This window comes from Mixophyes fleayi, chromosome 12, assembly GCF_038048845.1.
Source record: "Mixophyes fleayi isolate aMixFle1 chromosome 12, aMixFle1.hap1, whole genome shotgun sequence".
Classification (NCBI taxonomy): Eukaryota; Metazoa; Chordata; class Amphibia; order Anura; family Limnodynastidae; genus Mixophyes; species Mixophyes fleayi.
The window spans coordinates 42,797,117-42,814,679 of NC_134413.1; the positions used below are offsets into that span (position 1 = coordinate 42,797,117).

Below are 17,563 nucleotides of genomic sequence, written 5' to 3' on the forward strand. Positions count from 1 at the left end.
TTTGCAGGGCCGGTGCTAGGGTCCATGGCGCCCTAGGCACTTTCTCAAAATCGGCGCCCCCCCCCCCCCCCCCCCAAAAAAAAAAAAAAATCTGTGTCAGTGACAGACAGTGTGAGAACACGGGGGGTGGGGACAGCATTTCTCTGGACCTGGAAGACGCCCTCGAAGAAGACTGATATCACATGATCACTGACTGATGTCAGTGGTCATGTGTGAGTGCTGCGCGGACGGGGGCATCCATAAAAAAAAAAAAAGGAAACGGCAGGCGCCATTCTGCCGCTGTACTATGTCCCAAACACCGCTGACTAGATTACAAAATCTAGTCAGCGGCGCCCTGCAGGTCCCGGCGCCCTAGGCAACTGCCTAAGGTTGCCTAATGGGAGCGCCGGGCCTGAGTGTTTGAGTCAATTAAAATGCTTACCTACAGCTGTTCACAGTGCACAACTTCATAATTGTGAACCGATCGATCTTTAGGGATATTTGACTGTCCCCTTCCAGTATGTAAACACAGGTTGTCGTTACTGGTGCAAAGAATTCAGAGAAAAAGGAAAACAATGTGATATATAGGAATCTAATATATAAGGTTTTACCAAGAGCACAGAGCACACTGGCCAATCATTGTTAAATAGCCTCAAAATAAATCAGTTTGTTGCCATTTGGTGGTTTGGGTGTTAATAGTCCTTTTTATGAAGAAGGGGTGGAGACCCTGATATGTATTGAGAGTGCTTTGCCCTATTTTTAACGTAAATTATTTTATTTCACGCTAAATTCCTTCATTTCTGAATCCTCTGCTCCAGCGACAACTTGTGTTTACAGATCTGAGGCAACAGGGAAATAACACCTAAAGCTTGATCGCACCGCAATTGGGCCATAAGACATTGTTGCCAACAATTCCAGGTGAGCAATTCAATGGATGCAAATACCCAATCCTCTTTGGGGCCCTCTGGTTTTGCATGTTTCTTCTTGCATATGTCCTTTTGACAGCTCCCTGCTGGATAACCTGAATAAGAGGGGAATGATAGAAGTGGCTGCCATCCTAGTCTTAGGAAGATAAGTATCTGCCTGTAGACAGGTACATTCTTCAGAAAATATGTATTGGAGTTGCACTATATTTGCAGTATTAACATGTCAATTCCCCCTGTATCGCTTTTCTGTGTACCACTACTGATACCTACTGCACTATTGGCATGCCTGGTTTTTTCCACTCTTTTCAGATCCATTTGTTTTTAATTTAGATAAATTAGCACAGAATTTTGGAACTACAGGGCCAGTTTGTACAATCAAAGTTTAAGTGATAATTATTACATTTATATTTCTATAAATGTTGAGGACAGTAATTAAGTAATTCTGCCAGTAATAAGCAATTCATTAATAAATAATAATAATTAATTTAGTAATTGTTTATATTTACATTTGTTAACATGAATGAGATCTGCCATATTATTCAATTGCTTAAGTGGTAATTGATTATATATTCCAATTTTATATATACATTTTTATTAATAATAGGGAATCTTCGGGTATAATGCAACTTTAGGAATCGTTTATGTCATTCAGATATGTATGTGAATAACATACACTGTAGCTAGTTAAAAAGAAAAGAAAAGAATAAAAGGCTTGATCTGTAATGTACCACGGCTGACATAATTGTGAATGGATAGAGGCTAGTTTGCACCAAGTGTAAACCAGGGTGGCTAGTACGGTTTGGTATTAATACTCCTGCAGCACTAGGGTTAATTTGCAGGAATTGTTATTTTGGTGTATTTCTATGTTTGATAGAATAGGCTTCATATAACCAACAGCAGGAGGTAGATGACATCAGGCCCTGTCATTTTCAGTCTGGCCCATGGACTATAAGCTGCCGACTCTTTCTTGGCTATTATGGTGGCATGTTCAGTTCTTGCCAGCTCTTTAACTGGGGACTGGTGCTAATTTCAGGGCTAATTCCAAGCCGTTCCACTTCACTGACTATAGCAGGTGGCTGAGTCCGATGGAGCAGAGAGAAGAGGAGGGGGCTGGGAGAGAGGGAGAGAAAATTACCCTCCTCGGATAGGAATTCTCTGATTCAATTGACTGATTATTCTGTCAGATAATATGGGTAGTGAGGATGGGGAGCGCAGTTGTACTAGGGAGACAGAGAAATACGGAATGGATTTACCACTACAGCCCAAATACAAAGTAACGCACTTACTTTTGGTACTACAAGCACCTGCACAAAGATAGCAGAACTGGTCCTAGGTAGGCATTAATGGCATATCTGAAATATATAGGGATACCCACGTCACTCTTACAGTAACAGACATTGAAGGCTCTCAAGTATAAAATTCTCTTTAATATTATTGTGACGGATTTATTTTGTTATATTTGCAGGTGGTAATATGCCACTAGTATTTTGGTGTGTGAAAATCTAGTGTAGTTAACTACTGTATATAAGCATACTGGCTCCATCCACTAACTGTTTTATCGGTTGGAGATGAAGTTATAGAACTTACAAAGTACTGCTTGCTTCTTCCTGACAATAACTAATTGTCAAAGCATTTCCTACTCATTTCTGCCTAACATTACCAACTGTACCATCATCATCATCATCATCATCAACATTTATTTATATAGCACCAGCAAATTCCATAGCGCTTTACAATTGGATACGAATAGAACACATTCATCAGGTTGTTGGAATGATTTGGACCAAATTGGACGGATATTGTTGCATGTGTGTGGACAAAATATGATCCAGGTTGTTCCGAAATTTGATTAGGCATAGTTGATTGGTGATCTTGCAAGTGTGATTTTATGCATGTGATTGCTTTTGAGTGTGGAACAATTTCACTTTTTGCAGTCAGCTGTTTGATCATTGACAATCTGGTCATCTTATGTATGGTTACAGTGGTTAATTTGGTCACTGAACTAAAAGATCTTTAAACAAGGTCAAATGATAACTTGATCCTGTGTGTGGGTAGTGTTTGTTACCTAGATCATTAGTTTCTTCAGATGGTGTATTGACTACTCATGAGTGTGGAAAATTGTATAGGAATGGCCTATTAGTGTGGTCAGCAGAGGATTTATAGGTATGCCTATTGCTGCAAGAGTGCTGTCTGGATTTATAGGTATGCCTATTGCATGAGTGCTGTCTGGATTTATAGGTATGCCTATTGCTGCAAGAGTGCTGTCTGGATTTATAGGTATGCCTATTGCTACATGAGTGCTGTCTGGATTTATAGGTATGCCTATTGCTGTAAGAGTGCTGTCTGGATTTATAGGTATGCCTATTGCTACATGAGTGCTGTCTGGATTTATAGGTATGCCTATTGCTGCATGAGTGCTGTCTGGATTTATAGGTATGCCTATTGCTGCATGAGTGCTGTCTGGATTTATAGGTATGCCTACTGCTACATGAGTGCTGTCTGGATTTATAGGTATGCCTATTGCTGCATGAGTGCTGTCTGGATTTATAGGTATGCCTATTGCATGAGTGTTGTCTGGATTTATAGGTATGCCTATTGCTGCATGAGTGCTGTCTGAATTTATAGGTATGTCTACTGCTACATGAGTGCTGTCTGGATTTATAGGTATGTCTACTGCTACATGAGTGCTGTCTGGATTTATAGGTATGCTTACTGCTGCATGAGTGCTGTCTGGATTTATAGGTATGCCTACTGCTACATGAGTGCTGTCTGGATTTATAGGTATGCCTACTGCTGCATGAGTGCTGTCTGGATTTATAGGTATGCCTATTGCTGCATGAGTGCTGTCTGGATTTATAGGTATGCCTATTGCTACATGAGTGCTGTCTGGATTTATAGGTATGCCTATTGCTGCATGAGTGCTGTCTGGATTTATAGGTATGCCTATTGCATGAGTGTTGTCTGGATTTATAGGTATGCCTATTGCTGCATGAGTGCTGTCTGAATTTATAGGTATGTCTACTGCTACATGAGTGCTGTCTGGATTTATAGGTATGTCTACTGCTACATGAGTGCTGTCTGGATTTATAGGTATGCTTACTGCTGCATGAGTGCTGTCTGGATTTATAGGTATGCCTACTGCTACATGAGTGCTGTCTGGATTTATAGGTATGCCTACTGCTGCATGAGTGCTGTCTGGATTTATAGGTATGCCTATTGCTGCATGAGTGCTGTCTGGATTTATAGGTATGCCTATTGCTGCAAGACTGCTGTCTGGATTTATAGGTATGCCTATTGCTGCATGAGTGCTGTCTGGATTTATAGGTATGCTTATTGCTGCATGAGTGCTGTCTGGATTTATAGGTATGCCTACTGCTGCATGAGTGCTGTCTGGATTTATAGGTATGCCTATTGCTGCAAGACTGCTGTCTGGATTTATAGGTATGCCTATTGCTGCATGAGTGCTGTCTGGATTTATAGGTATGCCTATTGCTGCATGAGTGCTGTCTGGATTTATAGGTATGCCTATTGCTGCATGAGTGCTGTCTGGATTTATAGGTATGCCTACTGCTACATGAGTGCTGTCTGGATTTATAGGTATGCCTATTGCTGCATGAGTGCTGTCTGGATTTATAGGTATGCCTATTGCATGAGTGTTGTCTGGATTTATAGGTATGCCTATTGCTGCATGAGTGCTGTCTGAATTTATAGGTATGTCTACTGCTACATGAGTGCTGTCTGGATTTATAGGTATGTCTACTGCTACATGAGTGCTGTCTGGATTTATAGGTATGCTTACTGCTGCATGAGTGCTGTCTGGATTTATAGGTATGCCTACTGCTACATGAGTGCTGTCTGGATTTATAGGTATGCCTACTGCTGCATGAGTGCTGTCTGGATTTATAGGTATGCCTATTGCTGCATGAGTGCTGTCTGGATTTATAGGTATGCCTATTGCTGCAAGACTGCTGTCTGGATTTATAGGTATGCCTATTGCTGCATGAGTGCTGTCTGGATTTATAGGTATGCTTATTGCTGCATGAGTGCTGTCTGGATTTATAGGTATGCCTACTGCTGCATGAGTGCTGTCTGGATTTATAGGTATGCCTATTGCTGCAAGACTGCTGTCTGGATTTATAGGTATGCCTATTGCTGCATGAGTGCTGTCTGAATTTATAGGTATGTCTACTGCTGCATAAGTGCTGTTTGGATGTATAGGTATGCCTATTGCTGCATGAGTGCTGTCTAGATTTATAGGAATGCCCACTGCTGCATGAGTGCTGTCTGAATTTATAGGTATGCCTATTGCTGCATGAGTGCTGTCTGGATTTATAGGTATGCTTATTGCTGCATGAGTGGCCAACTTCTTGTGGTTGGCTTCCGGGAGCTGCCGGGGGGAGGTGGGTGTGCGGGGGGTGGGGACCCAAAAATTGCGCCATTTTGGCCACGCCCCGTGACGTAATGACGCAAACGAATCATTTTACAGTGGGGGGGGGGGGGGTTAAATGCCAACGATTCCTGGAAAATTGCGGCATTTTGGACCTAATTCTGCCCACTTCGCTAGGAAGTGGGCAGATGCGGGAGATTGCCATAGTCTCCCAGACATTCCGGGAGAGTTGGCAAGTATGAATAAAATGCCTAACAGGATGAAATAAAAAGGCAGACAATAGGGCAACTTGCACCATATGTATTTTTTGCTAAGCTTTATATGCCCTCATATCTGTAAAAGATTTGTGTTGCTTCTCTATATTAGTGTTCTTTTAGAAATATATCAGTAAATGAAAAATCTGTCTGGTATTCAGACGTTTGCACTAGGCCAATATACAGGTTGATGGCATACTATGTACGTCCTTGTAGAGATTACTGCACTACTGTAAGGTTTTGTTTCAGTAGCGGTAAACACCCAGAATCATCGCATAGCACATTTGAATGAGAAAAATATTATTTTGTAAAACAGACTCTTTTGCACAAGACGTATGTCTTATTCCTCTGCTTAAATGAGACCAGAAGATAAAGGTCCTGATTTATAGTTAGTAGTAAATACGTCTAAAAGATGCCATTCTACACCTTGGCAAGCCATGTGCAAATTAGGAGTTGGGAGTGGGGAGCAGGGCTCGTTTAGCTCAACCCTATATTGAAGTGTAAAAGTAAAGCTGCCCGGTATTTGTGTGTTACATGGAAAAAGCTGGCAGTAGTTTCCCTACATGCAAAAAAAATACACTTGCAACCCATGAAACATGGTTTGTCCAGGTGCAAATTTGTACCCTTTAGGTGGATTTGCTCCTAACTCTAAATAAAGCCCAGAATGTATAGATAGTGGTTGTGGATCACAGTGTGGCCAAAGCAAATGTAGAACTTCAATGTGATTTGCAGAGCAGAGTCTGCTAGGCGCTAGCAGAGCAATGTGCAGTTAGGACTTGCAGAGTAGCATATGGATAGGACTTGCAGAGCAGCATATGGATAGGACTTACAGAGCAGCATATGGATAGGACTTGCATAGTAGCATGTGCATAGGACTTGCAGAGTAGCATGTGCATAGGACTTGCAGAGCAGCATACGGATAGGACTTGCAGAGCTGCATCTGGATAGGACTTGCAGAGCAGCATATGGATAGGACTTGCAAAGCAGCTTGTGCATAGGACTTGCAGAGCAGCTTGTGCATAGGACTTGCAGAGCAGCTTGTACATAGGACTTGCAGAGCAGCATGTGCATAGGACTTGCAGAGCAGCATGTGCATAGGACTTGCAGAGCAGCTTGTGCATAGGACTTGCAGAGCAGCATGTGCATAGGACTTGCAGAGCAGCATGTGCATAATAGGACTTGCAAAGCAGCATGTGCATAATAGGACTTGCAGAGCAGGATGTGGATAAAACTTAAAATTACAGAGTATAAAGTTAATAGGACTTTATTTTTATTTTGAACCACATTTGTGTTTTTTCCACACACTGCTTTATGACAATGAACATTTTAGAGTTATGTGGTTGTAAATTCTGTATTGTGCACATACATGATTCAATGGTCCACTGTCTGTATGTTTATGCCTGCTAGAGAGTTAATACCAGGGTCAGTCTCATCTCACACTCCTCCCTCAGGATAGAGTTATTCTCTGCTGGCCTTTTCCACCCTCACCCCGCAGCCAACACATCTGAAAATACATATGCATAAGAGCTATTTGCATATGCTAATCCATGCACGGCTCAGTTTATTTGCATAGGTGTGAGTTCCCGGCAGTGATATGGGCAGGAGGGGTGGGGGCAATAAGAAGTGCTTGCAATGAAGTCCCTCTGCATGCTATAGCCAGAAGCGCTTAACTGCTCCAGACACCCCGTTATCCACTATTTGTGATCATGCTGCAACACATCTGTCGCACCTGGGGAATAAACACAGTTGTATTTATTATAATAGTTTATTGCTTACATAGTTGTCAATTGTTTTTTTTACGTTATATTTTTTATATTTTTCATGCTCCGTTTTTGTCCAAATATACAATTATGGTTCGTTTTCTCTGCTTAGCCAAAACATTTCTTTGAATGTAATGTGAAAAAGGCTGAAATGTATATAAGGTTTAAGGGAGACCTTGCATGTACATGACTGCCAATAAAGGAGTAGTCAAGTTTATCTTTCAGACAGACAAATAAGCTCAGGTCTGTGCATTAGATACAGCAGCTGTTGTGTCTAAGAGCTAAGGAAATAAACAAGTTTGCCTGACAGTCAGTTTTGTCCGAAGGTTAAATTCCCCATTAACATTTTCAGTGGACGCTGTGTCGCTAAGATGGAAACTATTTCTTATTAATAGTTGGGCTTATAAGAAGCCACTTCCTCATTTTTCAATACCCACCCTTTCTTCCAAACCAGTATTTGCCTAACTGATGAGCATAGACAAAGGGCAACAGTCTATCCAACTGCTTTAATTCACATACTTATAATGTTTGTCTTGAAGATGCAAACCTACAGGCTTCAAATGGCGAAGACCAACCAGGGGAGGGCTGGCAAATTTTAGCCCGGGAGGCAAGACACGACTCAGCAGCCTATTCTAATGAAAAAAAATGCAGGTGGCCCAGTGACCCAGCCCAAGGTAGCACACTATGGGACCGGCCCGGGGGGCAGATGCCCCCCTGCCACCCAGCCCAGCCTGCCCCTGAGATCAACAGAAGGGGGTTTCCAAAAAATGCACTTGCACAATAATAATAATAGAATTAGAAAAGTGCAATGTATATAAATGTACTAATATATGTTATTATTATTAATTTATTTTTTTTAAAGTGTGTGGGGGGGATTGGGCATCAGTTAAGCTGTACATTAATGTAAAAAAACAACATTTGAATAAATACAGCTTAACTACATTAATTAATGCAACTCTACAAAATGTATACTAATCCCCCCTCACATCCAATTACATTTTTAAAAAAATGTAATTATACCACTGGTCTGCCCGGGTCTCCCTGACAACATCACAAGAGGAGCTTTGATTAGCTCCTCTGGTGATGTTTTGTTTTTTTTATTTTTTGTTTTTACTTTTCAATGGTGTTCGGTAAGACCCGGGTTGAAAAACCAGGGTCTCACCGTCGACACTGGCGGCTACCCAGGTCGAACCCAGGAATAACCCTCCAAAAGACCGGGGTCAGTCGACCCGGGTAGATGCAGGAGGGCCCATTCACACTGAGCCTAGACCCGTGTCGTCCGGGGTCGCCCCAGCAAACGCCTGGTTCTTTTAGGTAGTGGGAATGGGGTATTAGTGTAAGTTACTCATCCAGTGCTTTACATTATTTTCACCAGCCAAGAAACTGCAGTGGAGCAGAGGTAACTTACTTTCTACATTCTGTTTTTTCACAACGGCTAAAACCAAAATATAAGAACCATACGCTAGAGGCAAAAGATAAGTAAGAATAATAACAGTGGCCATTTTGTTGAAGCCAAAGTTCATTAACACCTCGGGAGGTCCCCACAAAAATGATTCTTAGACTGCAGGCAAATGGGCAGATTCAATTCTAAAAAAAAAGATTGCTCTGTAGTGTCCCGAAAACAGACCTGAGACACTATGCAGCAATTTTTTTTAGTGAAATTAGCGCTCACTTTTGCTTGCGCACCATAGAGATGCGAGCAAAAGTAAGCATTACAGTATAAACGGTAATAAAGCGCGGCCACAATATTCTCAGGAACATTGCAGCCAATTGAATCTGCTCCATAGTGTACTAGTTTTTAATGCAGGCAGTACAGGGAGTTGCTTACAAGTTGTTTGTGTTTGTGTTTGTGTTTGTGTTTTTTCCTGGGTAATGGGAGTGTCCCTCTGCAGGGAAAGGTCTATTATGAATAACATGGGTTGGAGACCTGTTAATGAAATATAAGCTAGTCTTATTGTAATAAATGTTTTAGGTATGCTGTGGTACATGAGAAAACAACACTTACCTACAGTTAACGGATTATTTGCGAAAAGCTCAGTTTGTTTTGGAAATTAGGTATTGGTCTTTATCCTAAAAAAAAGCAGAACATTTCCATTATCCTGTAGAAGTATTCTACAAATACATTTTAAATGATCTCAGGTGCTGGGTTCCCAAGTTTCTATGAAACCAATAAGTCCAAAACAGAATACACACCCCACTGAGACAGGGGGGGAGGCGGGGGTGACATGATCCAAAACATCAAGTTATTATCTATAATATAAATGTCTAGTGGCGTGTGTTAGTCTGTCTGTGTGTGTGTGGAAAAAATAAAACCAAGCTGCAGCGCCACCTGCTGGGCGGAGTTATACACTGACCTACTAAATTCTTAGTGTGTGTGGAAAAAAAAATTCAGAAAGGGCTGAAATTTGGTATACTAAGATGTTTTTAAATTGTTAATTTAATTTGTTAATTGTTAAAAGTGTTTATAAAGATTTTAAAAAAATATATATATATTTCTTGAAGGAGAAGTGACAGTTGGGAGTGGTTGGTGGTTGCCGGGGGTGACAGTGGGGAGTGGTTGGTGGTTGCGGGGGGTGACAGAGTGAGAGGAGTGTGATACTCAGGACCGCTGAGAGAGATCCCTGTGTCTGGATAGACATCTGGATAGATGTGGCGATGAAAATGAAGGATGAGGTGATGGAGAAGAATGATGAGGTGGTGACATGTGGACAAAACCACGTTAAAAAAGGGCGCTTACGTCGGGAAGTAACGCTCTTCCCCTGAGGAGGCCTGGGCTATGGACCAAATGCATGACAAGAACCTTTTTAACACCTTAAGTAGCTTGATTTGACTAGAATGCATGAGTATCATGCACGGGTTAACTTGTGAATTAATATATTTTAAGTGGATGAAATCAGTGGTGGCCACGATTTTTGATATTTGCATCCTGGAATTCTCTTTTCTCCCAGGATATACAGCATAATCATCATCATCATTTATTTATATAGCGCCTCCTGTGTGACCTCTTCATCTGCACTGTTGCAGACCCTGATGAATCCTGGAGTGCACCATACCAAATCCCCTGTTGGCAATGACTCTTGCTGCATCACCATGACATTTCATGCTCCTGAAGTTCAAAGTGCCATGGCCAATAGTTATCACTCTGGGGCCTTTAAACGTAATTGCAAATGTGGCATGAAGCTACATAATGAAGCAGCAACAGAACACAGCAAGAGGATCCCAACAGTGGGACCACCACAACTTAGTCAAGGGGGGATTATTTTAAAATAAAGAATTAATAGGTGGAAGTAGCCTTTTGAACTCCCATTGATAATAGGGCCAGTTGGCAACTAAATAGCTGCAAATTAAATAACACTTAGATGTATGAAAAGTTGAGCAGTTGCAGTATTATAATGTAATGTACTTGACTGATTAATTATGTCTCTACTTTAAGCCTTATATAGGGTGGGCAGCGCAGTAGCACAGTGGTTAGCATTGATATCTCACAGAGCTGGGGTCGTGAGTTCGGAACTTTTAATATTAATTTGCTTTGTGAAGTAAAGGGAAGGTAAGCACAGACTGTGAGGGTATGTGTACACTCTGGAGACCTGTTAATTGTTAGTGAAATATTCTTGTTCAAACAGCTGGTAGCCAGTGAAAATTTTACAGTAAAAGATGTCTGCTCCAAAAAGCTACTGATGTAAGAAAGGATCTGGTTAGTAACGGGGAGGCTGTCCTCTGTGTCTTACTTTCCTCTCAATGTATTCCAGAGCCAGTAATAAGGATTATTTAGGGTTTAGGCCGGATACAGGAGCAGAATACATTACAATCGTGCGCACACTGGGGATTAATATGAGAAGACTCCAGGCTGCTTTTGATGACTTTGCACTCATAATGCCGGAGAAATTCTTTGAAAGACAGAAGACATACGGATTATGAGGGCGTTGAGGCATTACAACAGGAGCTACAACCAGAGAACTGACACTACAAACCCCAGCATGCACTGGCACTGATGCACTCACTCCTAGAGCCATCAGCAAAGCCAAGAGTGTGTAATGCCCAATTATATTTATTTGTAATTACATTGTCTGTTAATTTGTGATCTGGGTCTTTTGCTAAGAGAGATTTACTTTAGCTCCTTAATCAATTTAAGTGTTTAGCATTTGCCAAGCAAGATGTTGTTCCTTGCATATAAGAACCTTCATTTTATTCGGCATATGTCAGGCATGGAGTTTACAGTGTGAATTGCAGGATTGCCTTCGCAGAGCTACGTAATAATTTATAGTTTTGTAACTAGACAAATACTTTAGCACATCTGCACATGTGAAAAAAAAAGAGAGTCCTATATACATAAATAGGAAATTTTGTACACAATACAGCTAAATATAAGCTCACCTGCCAACGTCAAGACATTCTCCAGTAGCTGAGACCATAGCCTCTGTAACAAAAGTGTACTCAGGCAATCTGCATATGTTTATACCATAAAAATCACATTGTTTGAGGCAAATACAATGATATATAAAACAGAATTATCGAACTATTGACATATGTTTCCTGCACACATTTTATAGGGTGCTCATCTTATGTTGCCACTGATTGCATGGTAAAAAAAATACAACTCACGTTTTGATTATCTAAACAGTTATGGTAAACTTTTATCATTAAACAACATACAGAAAGTACAATATACTTTATAGGACATCTGGCAAGATTACATTTGACACTTGGGTCACTTTTGACATGTTCTCTTGTAAACCAGATCTTTAAATTCATAGGAATTTGATTCCTAAGCAAATTAAAAACCATTCACCCTGAAGAAAGGTGATGGATTTTTTCTTTTGCACCACAGATCATTTAATGAAAGCAGATATATTCTACATAGTTTTGTATAATTAGATGATTATAAAACTCTTTGAATGGTGTCTATTGTTTTCATTTGTGCATTTTTCCTTTAGTGGTTCCTAATCTTAAAGGCTTCTTTGCATGAAGCTGAATTTCTTAAGGGTCTGTTTATTTGCCACTAACAGGGCAACAAAAACAACTAGCCATGCAAAAGTTAATTTATCTAATTGGCTAAGCCTGCAATTATTTACATGTGATTAGTCTGTATATCATTTTAGCCAACATTGTATATCAGATAGGCTCAACTCCGGTAGTACTCTGGTGGCTCCCTAGCATATGGGTAATGTAAGGAAGAGGGCATCCATTAGTTTCATTTAGTGGGTAAGTGTGCCAGACATGTTTGTTGATAGCTTTAACAGTTATTTATAGAGCACCTACATATTGCGCAGCACTTTACAGAGAATATTTAAACATTCACATCAGTCCCAGTCGAGCTTACAATCTATATTCTCTGCGACAACGACAGAAACACACTAGTGTTGATGTAATCAGAAGCCAGTTGACCTACCAATATGTCAAGTGTGGGAGGAATCCAATGCATCTGGAGGAAACCTAAGCAAACAGGAGGAGAACTTACAAACTGTACACTAATAGGGCCCTGGTCAGAATGGAGCCCATCTCCAAATTAGGACAGCACTGCTTTAATTAACAATTGATAGCACAAAACCATTCCACCGTGATAGGATTGAAGGCAGTCATTTCACTCATACAAATTACAGGCTCATAAAGACATACATGTCCTGCACATCTAGGCCACCTATGTGCTACCATTTAAATTAATACAGAGTCTTAGTGCTAGCTTGACCAAGTTAGAAAGCTCTCCCACCAGTGGAAGGTGACCTCTGTTAGTGGGAGACCTAACACTGACCTATACTCCAAGTCTGCGCAAATAGATTTTTATGTAAACCTAATAGTAATAAACCTTATAGTAATTTAAAAATTATTAGTATGACAGCTAAGGAGACACAGTGTGTAATTATCGGACTTACTTAAAGAACTTATGAAGATCCTAGCAACATAGTTTTACTTGGGTGAGACATATGATTGATTTGTTTTGTAGTTGGTAACTAAGATAATAAATTAAGTTGTAGCCATAAGTGTAGAGTATATAAATTTTAGCAAGGTTTTATAACAATGGTCTACTGTGATGACTGGTAAATAAATTGGAATGCTTGGGGTTGGATTCAAAGATGTTTGAGTGGATAGAATATTGGAAATTTGATAGAGAGTTGCAGTAAATGGAATGCATTCAGAGAAAGAGGCAACCAATGGAGTACCCCAGGGATCTGTACTTGGACCAGACTTGTTTAATATCATTATTGGTGACATTATGAAAGTAGTATATGTCTTTTTGCAGATGATAGAAATATATTTAATAGGGTAGACAAACCAGGGATGGGTGACCAAAGTATTCAAGGTATAGGTAGCCTAGAGGAATAGTCATTAATGAGGCAACTACTTTTTAATGCCAAATAATACAATAACTTTTAAGGAAGAAAGGGTAGGAGAACTTAAAGGTAGGAGAACAATGCAGCAACCATAGGAAAGACCAGGGGATAGGTTGCATAGAAAGAGGAGTTAATAGCACAAAAAGAGAGGTGGTGACACCATTGTATGAGTCATTGGCGAGACCTTACTTAGATTACCATCTTTATTTCTGGAGACCTTATCTGTAGAAGGACATAAATAAATTATACATTTTGCAAAGAAGGGCTAATAAATGATGTTAGGTCTCAATATATATAGCTTGGAGGAGACAAGGTAGAGAGGGGATATGATAGAAGCTTTCAAGTACATCTTTGTTTTTATAATGTTCCTCCTTCAGAGGGAAAGTCAGAACAAGAATACATGCAGTGAAATTGGATGGTAGCTGGTTTAGGGGACATGTAAGAACTTCACAGAAGGTGGATAGCCTGGAAGTAGTAGAGACTAATATGGTAGGGGAAATTAAACATGTTTGGGGTAGACAAAGATAGAGACAGATCAAATAGGGTCTTAGTTTTTTAGGAATGAAAATGGGCCAAAACGATAAACTGTGTGGTTCTTCTGTCAAATCTATATTTCTATTACTTAAGTTATACCAAATCATGTTTTGTTATGGTAAATGTGCTTTTAGAAATCACCTTTTCTGAATCTTTGAAGAAGCTGAACTGACTTGCATAGAGTATATTGAATAATGCCAACTGTGTAGATATAACATAATATGTTTTAGTAAAAGTATTTTTTATATAGCTATCAGTTAGAGTGTACCTGTCACATTCACACACAGTGGAGGCAGCCATTTTCTGGGTTGAACCAATATTCACCCATATATTAATTCAGTTGGAACGTCTTACATTTTGCCTCAGTGTTGTTACTAGTTCCTAGTGAATTGACTTCATTGTCATGAATATCAGTGCAACCCAGAAAATGGTTGTGTACGGCATGTACTCTTTAAAATATGTCCATGGGTCTGCAAGCCTTATTCCAGTTTATGCATCTACATATTTTGATCTGGCAGGATTATAACAATGGCCTATAATTTAAAGGCACATTTCATTAAGGTTTTGTGGGTAAGTGGTGGTTATATTTTTTCAAGGTATGGTAGAATGACTTTCTAAGCCACTTGAATAGGGGGAATAGGTAGAAGTAGACTGAATGAGTGCCGATAATCCTAGAGAGGGTTTGCTTTGATCTAATAACATTCAGCCCCCACAACACTCCAGTTGACCCCAACTTGTGTTTCTCTATAGTGGTGAGTTTGCAAAGTAGTAGTAGTTTAACTGGAGGTCTATGGACATATAGAGAGGTGAATGGCTGAAGAGGATGATAACCTGCATTTTGCCTCTCCTGCCTCATGTGTATAATTTGTTTTTTTTCTTCATGGCAGGGGAGCCTCCAGGTCTATCAGCGCATGTCCCGTCCCCTGTCCTCCAGACCTCAACCTAAGGTACAAAATCATGATGGAATGTGGGAAAGGGTGTAACGTTTTAGTTTTATGCACCCATCCATTTCCAATATCATATAGTTACTTTACACAAGCACAGCAGATTGAATCGGTAGCTTATTTTGTTACATACTGCTGGTTTTATAAAACAATGTAATCAGTTTTTGGTTTCTGACATGCAACACAGGGTTAGACACAGAGTGTTAGTACCTGACCTTTGGTGCTGCAAACTCATATAATTGTGACTGATTGCAACTAACCATGAGTAGTAAAGCTTAAGGAGTATTGACATACATTTGGTACCCAAGACTATGAAAGAGTACTGCAAATTAAAGTATTTGGCAGTTGGAGGTTAAAGGACACAGGTAATATATATGGCAAGAAATCCTTAGATATTTCACTGTTGTATCATCATGTATAAACATATGCTTGTGATAAGATAGAATCTAAAAGTGTATTGTGAATGCAACATCCTCATTTGCTCATCTACACCCAGCTGTCCAAGAGTCTATGAAAATAGTTTGCCATAAGTCAACTGAGATCAAAGTTTGCCGTGTATAATGGGCAAGTGCACCGCAAAATTGCCTATTAATATGCCCAATTTGCTAGTTAGACTGATATTGGATTCTGATCCCTTTGCTAGAGCTACCTGAGCGCACACTGCCTACCTGAGTCCTTATGGCTAACCCTCACTACACAACCACATTCCAGAAATATTCCCACGTTGCTTCCATTCAACCTCTAATTTTCACTCATATTATCATTAAACAGCTCAGCGGATTATGGGAACAAATGTGTTTCTTATGTGTCAATCATGCCTCTACTCACACTTTTCCAGGCCAAATGCTTGTCTGCTTTCCGAACCACACTTGGCTTTCAATTGAAATTTTGTGTTTACACGACCTACGTGCAAATATAAAAATCCAGCATGTTTGCATCCTGAGCTAGCTTGAAGTTTCAGATTTGGTAAGGATTAGTTCCCCCCTTTTGATTAATCTTAGTGACTCTGACATCAGTGTGAGTATAGACATTCACATAGTAATCACTGATTGGATGGTGATATTTTCTTATCAGTAAAGCCAACCAATCATAGATTAGCCTGTGGCTTGGGCTGTGGCGGGTATAACACTTTATACTGGTGTTCTGGATATGTGTGTAGCTTCCTTGAGGAACCATACAGTGTTTCCTAATACTAATAAAACAAATTAAGTGAAATACATTTCCGGTACTGGTTTGTGTACATGCTTAAAGAATTGAACTGAAATGGCGTGGTCAGTGTTCATACAGGTCCCCCTCCCTCCTATCATTCCATTATTTTTATAGAGATGGAGTAAACTAAGATACTTGCATAGAAATCTGTTGACCTTTATGGAGTAATGGACTGATTGTGCACATGGATGCTTTACATAGGCAGATGTCAGAGCAGGGATGAGGCGAAGGAAAACATTTTCTACTTTTCATGCGTCCCTGCTCCGACATTTGTCCTTCTAAGTGCCCGTGTGAGATCAATGATGCAAGTATCCGACGCCTCAGTTTCCCTTGTCAAAACCATAAGATGGGGAGACGGAAATGAAAACGGCCGTGTGAGCATGGTCTAATTCAGATGAGTAAAAGAAGAATACCCCTGTTGCTGGGAGCAGGTTTGTTTAACATTTTCCTTAAACATGGAAAATCCATATTGTGCTGCATTTTGTTTTCAATCTTAATATATAACGATGCCTTATGCTTCTGCTGTCTGTGGAGACATGTTTGCCAGCCACTATACTGTCAGAAGTACTGAAGCCTAGAAATTATTTTTCAAGCATAATAACTTTTGACGTCTCAATCTCTCACATGTGGGAATACACTTTCTTCAGCATTTATTTTTTCATGTCTTAAAACATGTTGGCGAAACCCATACACTAGTCAGCCCTGTGCAGTACAGTCAGCTGGTGCTATGCTGTAACCATTCTGCACGGACTTGACTCATTTTTGTGAATTATTCCAAAAGAATATTATAGAGACTGCAAATTGTTATGTTAAGTAAGAACCTTTCATTGTTGGTCTGTCTTGTTTACTTTCACCCCATATTGTGCCTTGTGCAATTAGAGGACTGTGAGCTCTAATTTACATTTTTGGAAAACGTTTTTTTCTGCTGGATGAGCAGGTGAACATGTCATATTTCTGCCTGTCCTCAGGATCAGCTAGACGTTTGTAAGAAGGTAAAACATTGGTTTGGAAAGCAAATCCAGATTTTTACTGTATCTGATCATTATTGTGCTTGTACACATAGCATACATGTTATTTTCTGCCCAGACTTTTTCATAGTTGCCAGCGTTTGATAGTTATTTCCAGAAATTGTTTGCTGCTGTGCAGGTGCAACATGTCATATGTAATGCAGTCTAGCCGTTGGTGATAAAGTAACACTACATTCATTATATAACTGGAGCTCAGGATGTGGACATATTGTA

General features: G+C 40.0%; 1 protein-coding gene across 6 annotated transcripts in view; it reads left to right on the top strand.

Moving 5' to 3' along the window:
- Window positions 1-17,563, top strand: part of NPAS3 (neuronal PAS domain protein 3) — a 344,422-nt gene that overhangs the window by 133,207 nt on the left and 193,652 nt on the right. For 4 of the 6 annotated variants that reach the window (XM_075192988.1, XM_075192989.1, XM_075192992.1 and 1 more), the window contains exon 2: window positions 15,057-15,116. The exons of the other annotated variants lie outside the window; for them this stretch is intronic. In XM_075192988.1, coding sequence (XP_075049089.1) covers window positions 15,057-15,116 — 60 coding nt within the window. The remainder of the gene's footprint in view (window positions 1-15,056; window positions 15,117-17,563) is intronic. 6 annotated transcript variants of the gene reach the window in all.